General features: G+C 41.3%; 1 protein-coding gene across 3 annotated transcripts in view; it reads right to left on the reverse strand.

Annotated features, from left to right (window-relative positions):
- Positions 1-951: 951 nt before the first annotated feature.
- The window catches only part of BBS9 (Bardet-Biedl syndrome 9), a 476,883-nt gene continuing 465,746 nt past the window's right edge, over positions 952-12,088 (reverse strand). For all 3 annotated transcript variants that reach the window (XM_061414167.1, XM_061414166.1, XM_061414165.1), the window contains 2 exons: positions 1,583-1,693; positions 952-1,380 (listed from right to left, as the gene is read on the reverse strand). In XM_061414167.1, the coding sequence (XP_061270151.1) occupies positions 1,349-1,380; positions 1,583-1,693 (143 nt within the window). In that variant the 3' untranslated portion in view covers positions 952-1,348. The remainder of the gene's footprint in view (positions 1,381-1,582; positions 1,694-12,088) is intronic.

The raw sequence follows: 12,088 nt of genomic DNA on the forward strand, positions 1-12,088 counted from the left end.
CTTTTATTGGTCCCCACAGGCTGAATTACATTAACCGAATGGTTGATTCTGGCCCAAAGGCTAGAAGTTGCCCACTGACACACTTCACAATGAAAACTATTTAATCTTCTGCTGCATCTCCTAAAAAATAGAATGCTATAAATAATAAATAATATATCCTTTGCAATTTTTTGACATTTCATATATAGAAAAACCATGAGCCAATTTTTCCCTTGTACTGACTGAGGTATTCCAAAACTAGCACAGACATTTATTTGTTTAAATAAATTAGTCTTGCAACTGTAATTTTAACTTGAGATTGACAAACTCTTTTATTTCTTGCATATGAAAACCTTACATTTTAATTATAATAGAGTGTGAATCCTTTTATAACCTGGATTTTTTAAAAGGTATTACCCATTTGGGTAATGAAAAGACGATGTTAATGTACTAGCTTCCTTGAGGAGCCTTGTGGGCTACAGCCCATGGGGTTGCGAAGAGTTGGACACAACTGAGTGACTAACACTTTTCCTTGAAAATATTTTAAACATTTTCATACAATACTATAAAACACATCTCTTCCTACTTTTAGCCTAGTTGTAGTTCCTTTCATTTATAAAACAACCATATTCAAGTCTTACTGTGGAGTAGTAACTTTTTTTTGCGTGCATGGTCAGTCACTCAGTTGTGTCTGACTCTTTGTGACCCCACTGACTGTAGCCCACCAGTCTCCTCTGTCCATGGGATTTTCCAGGCAAGAATACTAGAGTGGGTTGCCATTTCCTCCTCCAGAGGATCTTCCCCACCCAGGGATTGAACCCACATCTCCTGTGTCTCCTGCATTGGCAGGTGGATTCTTTACCACTGAGCCACCTGGGAAGCCCAGCAACATTTTTAGGTCCATTCAACTTCTTCCCGTTAAATAAAGATATCAACTATATAACCCTCTGATTATAAATAAAATCCAAGATATTGTTTGACAATGAGATGTTTATTAAACTCGATACATTTACTATATAAGAATTCTGTGGAAAAACCTGCGGTATCAAATAGGATCTAGGTCTCTGCATTATAAAGTCTGTCTCCAGAAGATATCCTCTCACTATATCCTGCGGCTGAAATCATACAGATGACCAAAAAGCAGCAACATCCTTTCCTGGTAAGACAACTTCAGCTGCCTTGCCCATATCAGTACAAGTCCTCCTAGAAAAGTGAGAAGTCCTGATCCCCATCTCTACACATTGTTATCTCCTGGCAGGTAAGCTGGATGAAGCACTGGGCCAGGCCTTCCTCTGTGCTTGGCATGAGGTCCACACAGGATCAACCTTCGCAAGGCCATCTTCCCCTCAACCAGACAACTCTACTTCAACTATTCTGTGACTCCTTGGAGGGGTGAAACTTCTGGGGAAATGAAAGAGAGAAAGAGAGAGAAAAGATCTGAATATTGAAAGGAATATTCAAATTCAGCTGCACCAATGTCAAGGGGAAGGATAAAAAGTTAGAAAACAAGGAATTTTGCAAAATGCTTTTCGGTATGACAAAACAAAACCTGACCAGAGTATCACTGTTCTGACATATTTGTGAGGGCCACCCATTCTCTTACCAGGTACAGGAGTCTCCACCATGAGGTGTTTGTGGTTGGTAAACAGTTCAGAGGAGTCTTGATCTATTGATCTTCCCTCTAGGTCTGATTCTGGGATTGTAGCACAGCCACCTAGTTGAAAAATACAAATAATATTTTAAAGAACAGAAAAATCAATCTTTCCAGACATCAACAACAGCTGAAGAACGTACCAGTGGTGAAGATAGTAAATGATGAGACAACAATCTTCAGGAGCGGAGCAAAAAAATAATAATAATCTTCAATATATTTCTTTTGGAGAAAATGCTGGAAATGAGTTATTGCCCTCAAAGACACACTGTTGATCACTCAGCAACAACAGCAATGGTGTTGTCTTCAAATTTATCCTTTTAAAATTCAGAATGGACAAAATCTATAGTATATGTGATACTCATACTATAATGGTAATTATATTAATAGCATGAAATTCCCTTTGGAATCAGAGCATCAGAAACTATAAAAGAAACAAACCACATCAACCATGAGGAAAAGAAACCTTCCTTGAACAAAGAGAATGGACGCTAGTGTTCTGAGATGGTGGTATTTCTCTGGTGTTTGATTCTATTCCTGAATCCCAACACCTTCTAGCACAGACACAACACTTTATTATTCAACAGCAGAACCATGAATTGCATTTAGAAGCTTTCAATTCCAAGTCAATTCCAAGGTGACTTGAGGATGAACTGGCATGGCTGCACTTTTAAAATATTAAGTCTAAGTTATTTGATTTTATCCACCAAAATCTTGTATGGAAAACTCATGTGAGAACTTCCTGACTATATCTGCAACTTGATTTGACTAATTTGGCATCATTTTTCTGGAAAGGTACTGACATGCTATATACTGTACATGTTTTTTCCCAAAGCCATTCTTCTTGTAAATGAAGTGTGATTTTTATTTCTTTTTCTGAGGCTTCTCATATACTGAGTCCAAAGCCTCCATATTCAAGTTTTGCTTCATGCATGAGGGGGTTTATAAAGCGAGGCTACCAGCAGCACTGATGTGTAAACCACATCATTCAAGTGAGAGGGAAGTGGCCAGACCCCAGGTCTGAAGAAAAATACACCTTATCATCCATCCCTCTGTATCAGCTCTGAAAAAAGAAATCGATGTTGAGGGAAACTTGAGAGACAAGGATTTCCACACTCATAAAATAAGAATTAGAGGTCGCCTCAGAGCCTCCCCAAACAGGAAATGTTAGAATTATCCATCAATGCAATGGAACTCACCCAGCTATATCTGAAAATAGCTAGGGCCCTATCCAGGAGGAGGACCAGGTTTATTTTTAATCTCTTTCCAAAACTTATAGATCATAGTGACAATAACTATCATTACTACACGCTTTCTCAGTGATAACTCTGCCTGTATTATCTTGTTTAGTTCCTACAAACCACACCACGAAACAGATAATATTATTCTCCTTTTACAGATAGGAAAACGGAGGTCTCATGAGATGAGTACATCATTTCCTGGAAATGTTCTAACATGTTGTACACTGTACTTATTTTTCTTCCCAAAGCTATTCTTGATAAGTCTTTGCCAAGGTCACACAGCTCCTAAGGAGTAAGACAGAGCTCACACCCAAGCCTGACAACTCCCAAAGCCTGTGTTATCTAAGCATTACTATATGGCTCCCAGTTGCAGCATCAGTCAGAGATACCTGGTGGGAAGGTCTTGGGTGGCAGCAGGTTTTATCTCGCCTGCTGCGAGGAGTACTGCTTAGAGTATCATGAGGACAGGGACAGGCTCCGAGCCACTATGGGACTATGGAGAAGCCCAAGAGATAGCACCCTTCTTCTCATGGACCCTCATCTAACTGAGAAAAAAGGAACAGGGTATTTGGCGCTGGGGAAGGGGCACCTCTGTAAGATTAATGACAGGAAGAACAGAGAAAAGGGAGTAGCGGTGGGGATTTGGTCATTAAGCATATCCAACTCTTGCGACCCCATGGACTATAGCCTGCCAGGCTCCTTTGTCCATGGGATTTTCCAGGCAAGAATACTGGAGTGGGTTGCCATCTCCTTCTCCAAAAAAGGAGGGAGTGCTCCCTGCAAAACAGAACACCAACCCCAAGAAAATAGGCCAAAGAATGGCTTTCTAGACTCATAAATCAGATTAAGTCATTTCTCCATCCCCAAGGCAGAGGGAAGAAGCAGGATGATGACAAGAACGTTGTAATGATGCAGCTAACCTTTGCATACAAGAAAACTCTGAGAGTGGAGAAGTGTCTCCTGCCAACAGATGGGGGAGAGTGCCGTGATCAGAGAGCAGTGCTGCATGTGTGCAGAGGCGATCTCCACTGATTAATCGGTGTCTACCATTTATTCCAGCTGACTCAATATTGGAGCAAGTGAGAAGGCACAAGGGAAAAGTCAGTTGCTTTAGACTATCCTGTAGATTCTACATTACATGAATTACAACACATGTAATCTCTTGTCCTTGGCACAAAAGTTTTGCCTTGTCCACAGTACAGAGAGATGACGAATCTTTCAAATCCCACTGCAGGGCTGACTAGTCACATGCCCTAGAAATGCCACCCTCTTTTCTTCAGATATCTCCGTGTGGCCAGGCTGACCAACTATGTGCCTGAGTTTCTGCCACTTCAAGCTTGGAAGGAACAGTAGCATGGGAGCTCTGGCATTCTGACCAATGGGAAATGGGGGAAGGGAGGGAGCCTGGTGGAGAACTCCCCTACTACTTCTCCCAGGGTTGACTCTGAATTCTTATTCCTTTTTTGCCAACCTCCAGAAAAATGCTGTGTGCTGAGTGGCCTCTTCCTGGCTCTTTGAGAAAAGTGGTCAGGCAGGCAGGAGGCACCACAAAGTGGTGTACATTGTTCCTTGACCAACTTCCCTTTCTCCTCATCCTCCCTTCCCTGAATTGGCCAAATAAAATGCTACTTTAATTTCTGTCTCAGGTCTGTTTTCTTGCAAAAATCACTGGCATGGGAAGTAGTATTAAAAAGCAGGCCTTCAAGATGAAAATTTGAAGTTAGATCACCCATCTATCTGTATGAAATAGGGGCTCCATGGCTGGGGGTAAACAGACTGGGAATAACAAGCAGTTTGCCAGTCCATGGTCTAATCCAAGGATCACAGAAAGCTACTCTTCATACAACATCCTAAATTGTGTTATGCAAGTACTTAAGCTTTCATCCATGTTTAACTGGGATGATGTACCTTTAGAGGTCAAGATTGGGAGATCAAGTAGCTGTAGCATGGCAATATTTAAAAGGGTTACAGAGTAGGGTGGCTGCTTCTGATAACTAGATACCTTGCAAAAAGAAAATGGCTAGTTCAGTTAGCAGGCAGCAGAAGGCAGATCCAGCAAGTCAGAAGGCCTCTTTAGCCTTACTGGTTTAAGCCAGATCACTTGGCCAGCAGCACCAGATATGCTGGGGAGCTTATTATAAATGCAACCTCAGGCCCCATCCACACCTACTGAACTAGAATCTGCTAAGAAGGGCAGATGGGTATATCTGATGAGATTTTTGTTAGGAAAAAGTATTTGTTAAAAATTCCAGAGTAGCCAGTAAAAAGAGAGAAATAAAATATGAAATCTCCAAACTAACGGAGACCTTCTGAAGCCCATCTTGGAAGTGGAGACTGGGTTCCACTGATGTTAGATAAAGGACCCTCGGCTTAGATGCCATCACATCAGAGGAGAAGGGGAAGAAAAACCACAGCCGAATGAAATTATCCAAACACACATTGTGTGGTGTGTGTCACGGAGGACCCACGGGCAGAAGCAAGGGAAATGCAGGGACTTCCAGATCTGGAAATCATAGTGCTGTGGACTTACTGTGTGCTGGGCAGTTGGCCGTGAATTCTCAACGCATTAGCTCCCTCAATCCTCAAACAACTCTGTAAGGAAGGGGTCCATGTGGCCACCTCTGAAGTTGACTACTCTATTTACTCATGCTACTTGATCTGCTGAGTTCTATTTGACAGATACTTGATTCTAACCCAGATGAATCCTGGTGGCCCAGCTTACCTGCCTCACTACCCTGTAACTCAAGTAGCCTGAACAGGAGGTTTGCTGAATAGCACATATTTTTAGGCTCTGTGGGCCATCTGGTCTCTGGTCTTAGTTTTGCCATTGTAGGGCAAAAGCATCCAAGGACAAAATGAAAACATGAATGAGCATTAGCTATGTTGGGAGGGATTGGGGGCAGGAGGAGAAGGGGACGACAGAGGATGAGATGGCTGGATGGCATCACTGACTCGATGGACGTGAGTCTGAGTGAACTCCGGGAGTTGGTGATGGACAGGGAGGCCTGGCATGCTGTGATTCATGGGGTCGCAAAGAGACGGACACGACTGAGTGACTGATCTGATCTGATCTGATGTTCCAATAAAACTTCATTGATTAAAGCAGGCAATAGGGCAGATCTGGCCCACTGGCTGTAAGTAGTTTGCCAATCCCTGGCCTAATTCAAGCTACTCTTCATACAGCATCCTATTCTAAATGTTCCTAGAGGCATTTAACACAGTCAGATCATCTGACAATATTGCTATAACAAGAGTAACAAGGAGGAGGAGGAGTAATAGTAGCAGTTTTTTAAAAGAATACTGCTTTCCGTACTGTTAAAATGCTCTTTTTGTTTGGGCAGGGATAAGTTTATCTTTAATGAACTTTATTTTTAGAACAGTTTTCAGCTCAGTTCAGTTGCTCAGTCGTGTCTGACTCTTTGCAACCCCCATGAATTGCAGCACACCAGGCCTCCCTGTCCATCAGCAACTCCCGGAGTTCACTCAGACTCAAGTCCATCGGTCAGTGATGTCATCCAGCCATCTCATCCTCTGTTGTCCCCTTCTCCTCCTGCCCTCAATCCCTCCCAGCATCAGGGTCTTTTCCAATGAGTCAACTCTTCGCATGAGGAGGCCAAAGTATTGGAGTTTCAGCTTTAGCATCAGTCCTTTCAATGAACACCCAGGACTGATCTCCTTTAGGATGGACTGGTTGGATCTCCTTGCAGTCCAAGGGACTCTCAAGAGTCTTCTCCAACACCACAGTTCAAAAGCATCAATTCTTCGGCGCTCAGCTTTCTTCACAGTCCAACTCTCACATCCATACATGACCACAGGAAAAACCATAGCCTTGACTAGACGGACCTTTGTTGGCAAAGTAATGTCTCTGCATTTCAATATACTGTCTAGGTTGGTCATAACTTTCCTTCCATGGAGTAAGCGTCTTTGAATTTCATGACTGCAGTCACCATCTGCAGTGATTTTGGAGCCCAGAAAAATAAAGTCTGACACTGTTTCCACTGTTTCCCCATCTATTTGCCATGAAGTGATGAGACCAGATGCCATGATCTTAGTTTTCTGAATGTTGAGCTTTAAGCCAACTTTTTCACTCTCCTCTTTCACTTTCATCAAGAGGCTTTTTAGTTCCTCTTCCCTTTCTGCCATAAGGGTGGTGTCATCTGCATATCTGGTTATTGATATTTCTCCCAAGCAATCTTGATTCCAGCTTGTGCTTCCTCCAGCCCAGCGTTTCTCATGATGTACTCTGCATAGAAGTTAAATAAGCAGGGTGACAATATACAGCCTTGACGTACTCCTTTTCCTATTTGGAACCAGTCTGTTGTTCCATGTCCAGTTCTAACTGTTGCTTCCTGACCTGCATATAGGTTTCTCAAGAGGCAGGTCAGGTGGTCTGGTATTCCCATCTCTTGCAGAATTTTCCACAGTTTACTGTGATCCACGCAGTCAAAGGCTTTGGCATAGTCAATAAAGCAGAAATAGATGTTTTTCTGGAACTCTCTTGCTTTTCCCGTGATCCAGCGGATGTTGGCAATTTGATCTCTGGTTCCTCTGCCTTTTCTAAAACCAGCTTGAACATCTGGAAGTTCACGGTTCACATACTGCTGAAGCCTGGCTTGGAGTATTTTGAGCATTACTTTACTAGCGTGTGAGATGAGTGCAATTGTGTGGTAGTTTGAATATTCTTTGGCATTGCTTTTCTTTGGGATTGGAATGAAAACTGACCTTTTCCAGTCCTGTGGCCACTGCTGAGTTTCCAAATTTGCTGGCATATTGAGTGAAACACTTTCACAGCATCATCTTTCAGGATTTGAAATAGCTCAACTGGAATTCCATCACCTCCACTAGCTTTGTTTGTAGTTATGCTTTCTAAGGCCCACTTGACTTCACATTCCAGGATGTCTGGCTCTAGGTGAGTGATCACACCATCCTGATTTTCTGGGTCATGAAGATCTTTTTTTGTACAGTTCTTCTGTGGCAAGAATACACAGAAGAACTGTACAAAAAAAGATTCTTGCCACCTCTTCTTAATATCTTCTGCTTCTGTTAGGTCCATACCATTTCTGTCCTTTATCGAGCCCATCTTTGCATGAAATGTTCCCTTGGTATCTCTAATTTTCTTGAAGAGATCTTTAGTCTTTCCCATTCTGTTGTCTTCCTCTATTTTTTTGCATTGATTGCTGAGGAAGGCTTTCTTATCTCTTCTTGCTATTCTTTGGAACTCTGCATTCAGATGTTTTTATCTTTCCTTTTCTCCTTTGCTTTTCGCTTCTCTTCTTTTCACAGCTATTTGTAAGGCTTCCCCAGACAGCCATTTTGCTTTTTTTCATTTCTTTTCCATGGGGATGGTGCTGATCCCTGTCCTGTACAATGTCACAAACCTCTGTCCATAGTTCATCAGGCACTCTATCTATCAGATCTAGGCCCTTAAATCTATTTCTCACTTCCACTGTATAATCATAAGGGATTTGATTTAGGTCATACCTAAATGGTCTAGTGGTTTTCCCTACTTTCTTCAATTTCAGTCTGAATTTGGCAATAAGGAGTTCATGGTCTGAGCCCGGTCTTGTTTTGCTGACTGTATAGAGCTTCTCCATCTTTCGCTGCAAAGAATATAATCAATCTGATTTCGGTGTTGACCATCTGGTAATGTCCATGTGTAGAGTCTTCTCTTGTGTTGTTGGAAGAGAGTGTTTTTTATGACCAGTTTGTTCTCTTGGCAAAACTCTATTATCCTTTGCCCTCCTTCATTCTGTATTCCAAGGCCAAATTTGCCTGTTACTCCAGGTGTTTCTTGACTTCCTACTTTGGTATTCCAGTCCCCTATAATGAAAAGGACATCTTTTTTGGGTGTTAGTTCTAAAAGATCTTGTAGGTCTTCATAGAACTGTTCAACTTCAACTTCTTCAGCATTACTGGTTGGGGCATAGGCTTGGATTACCATGATATTGAATGGTTTGCCTTGGAAATGAACAGAGATCATTCTGTCGTTTTTGAGATTGCATCCAAGTACTGCATTTCGGACTCTCTTGTTTTAGAACAGTTTTAGATGTATTAAAAAAAATGGCAGATATACAAAGAATTCCTGTATATTCTCTACACAGTTTCTCCTGTTGTTAACATCCTGCATCAGTATGGTACATTTGTTATGATCAATGAACCAATATGGGTACATTTAGTTAAAATCTATAGTCTATTCAGATTTCCTTCATTTTTATTTAACATCTTTTCTGTCTCGGGATCTCATCTAGAAAACCCCATGGCATTAGTTTCCTCTCTCCTTTGACTCTTCTTCATGGTGACAGCTTCTCAGACTTTCCTTACTTTTGATGGCCTTGAAGTTTTGACAAGTATCGGGTCAGGTATATTGCAGAATGCCCTTCTATTGGAAACTTTTTAATGTTTTTCTCATGATTAGGTTGGGGAGAAGAAAAGACAGTTTCTTTTCCTAAATTCTTAGAGTTCCCCATATTTGGGGATTGTTTCCAGTTGTTCATCTTTTCCTCTGTTAAAACACCAGGTGGCCAGTTGAATGGTGGGGACAGTGAAGGGGATGGGCGGCCAACAGCGAGTCTTGACTTAGACTGTAAAGTTCCCAGGAGTGGGTCAGGCTGGGGCTGGCTGTCAGACCCAGGCAGGTTACCAGTTGTCCCATCTGTAAGGAGAGGGTCTTAATGAGGCCTTTTGTGTGGATTACGTGACACTGTATACACTGAACACAGTGCTCAGCACAACGTACCTTTTACCATTTCTGTCATCTATGAATTTTTTTGGCATAGATGCACTTTCCACACCATTTCTGAGGAATGAAAGAACTTCAACTTTTAATGCAACCACCTTCATTTAAAAACAGAGGCTCAGAGAGGGTAGTGGATGCCCCTTATATTCTAGGGCTTGTGCCTGGTTCTCCTGCTTGCTAAACCATTACTGCTTTCTCAAAACCACTTTTTTTTTCCCCCCAGAAAGATCTCAGTGGATTTGCCTGTAAGTTGGCTGTCCTGACCAGTACTTCCTTTTAATGATACAGAAACCCCAGAAAGTTGGCAAGCTGTTCTTTGGGTGTATTTTAGGACTTTGTAGATTTATATTCTTGCGACAGAGATCTCTGCAATCAACTGAGTATATGGGTGCAAATATTCCATTCCTTCAGGGAGGAAAAACATTTTTCTTCTTTTATCTTCCCATGTTTAAAAGGAATCAAACAAGCAGACACTTTGAGAATCACAAATGACCACAGACACCCTGCTCTGATTTGCCAGCCAAAGAATCTTCTGTTCATATGCCTGAAATGCCACTAAAACTTAAAACAGCAAAAACCTCAAAAATATATACCAATGACATTTTTCTTTTAATCAAGATTTACTTGATGGATAAAGTGTTTTTGAGGTTAACATTCAGATTCCATTTCAAAGGTTTTTAATTCCTGTGAAGTGTGGGGAATAGATACTTTGAAAAGAATATTTCACTATCTTAAACATGAAAAGCTTCCCTAAGAAACTATTTTAATTAATTTTTTAATAAAAAAATTTTAAAAATTAATTTAATTGGGGATAATTACTTAACAATATTGTGGTGGTTTTTGCCACACATTGACATGAATCAGCCACAGGTACACATGTGTCCCCCATCCTGAGCCCCCCGCCACCTCTGGGTTGTCCCAGAGCACTGGCTTTGAGTGCTCTGCTTCATGCATCGAACTTGCACTGGTCATCTATTTTACATGTGGTAATATACATGTTTCAATGCTATTCTCTCAAATCAGAAACTATGAGTATTAAAAAACTCTCTGAAAATGTATCCATTTGAAAAAGTTTTACTCTTTATCCTTCCTCAATCTCTGTCTCTCTGTGTAAATGTGCACACACATCCACATGTAGGGCATATAGACAAGCATAAGAGTTTTCCTGATAATTCTCTTTTACTTTGTTCATTTTTATATTTTCTTAAAATACACTTTTTTCGAGGGGTTCTCGTGTGGCTCAGTAATAAGGAATCTGCCTGCCAATGCAGGAGACAGGGATCCAGTCCCTGATTCAGGAAGACACCACATGCTGCAGAGTGGCCAAGCCCCTGCACCACAACTACTGATCCTGTGCGCTAGAGCCTGGGAGCCACAGCTGCTGAGCCCAGGTGCCGCAACTACCGAGGCCCACCTAGAGTCCATGCTCTACAACAAGAGAAGCCACTGCAACGAGAAGCCCACACAGCATAACTGTAGAATAGTCCTCACTCTCCACAACTAGAGAAAAGCCTGTGCAGCAACAAAGATGCAGCACAATCAAAAATAACAAAAATGAATAAATAGATAAAATTATATATTAAATATAAATGCATATATATATATATATAAGCTATAGGAAGTCAAAAATCCTATAGCATGTTTGTGAACCAATTTTAACTGAGTATTTAGAAATTTTTTGACAAAATGGAACAATGGAAGGAAGAGGAGTGGGTAAAAGAGGGAAGGAGATAGAGGATGAAAAGGAAAAGTGGGGAGGGGAGGATGAATTAGCAACATAGTCCATATTTCTGTGTGTACACTTCTACAGAAGATATTTGGGGTGACTTACTGAAGGTATAGATAATAAAATATTAAAGAATAAAAAACATAATAGCAGAAAAATGTGATGCAGAGTAGGAGGTATATGGCTAGGAAGACTTGTATATAAAATACAGATAAAGACTTATACAAGGGCTGGCATGCAGATAAAAAGCCAAAAGCTCTGGAGTAGAAGTGGGGCTGCACTTCGCCTGATTAATTCTCCACTGACCTCCCTTCCTCCACACTGGACTTCAAATCAAAGGGCCCAATCTATCTCGTACTTGGACTTAACATTTCCTTAAAAGCACACTATAATTGGTAAAGCTATGCTTGTTGGAATTTTTTTGACTGATGGTATGGGTGTGTGTAGGGGGGGTGTGTGTGTGTGCACATGCGCCTATTCTGTGCTTAAGGGCCACTTTATTTTTAAACTCTTGTCTGTTTATATCTTTTCTTTTCTTTAGGATTTTCAGTCTTTTCTCTTTCTCTCAATTTTTTTTTTAATTTTTGGCTACACCCCACAGCATGCGGGACCATAGTTCCCCAACCAGGGATCAAACCTGTGCCCCCTGCAATGGAAGGTAGTTAAGGGCCATTTTAGACAGCCAAGATTTCTGTGAAATTGGGTTTACAGAGGTACTTACTAAGCAAATACTACAGAAAAACACACTTACAGGA

The sequence above is a fragment of the Bos javanicus genome, chromosome 4 (assembly GCF_032452875.1).
Source record: "Bos javanicus breed banteng chromosome 4, ARS-OSU_banteng_1.0, whole genome shotgun sequence".
Taxonomy (NCBI): domain Eukaryota; kingdom Metazoa; phylum Chordata; class Mammalia; order Artiodactyla; family Bovidae; genus Bos; species Bos javanicus.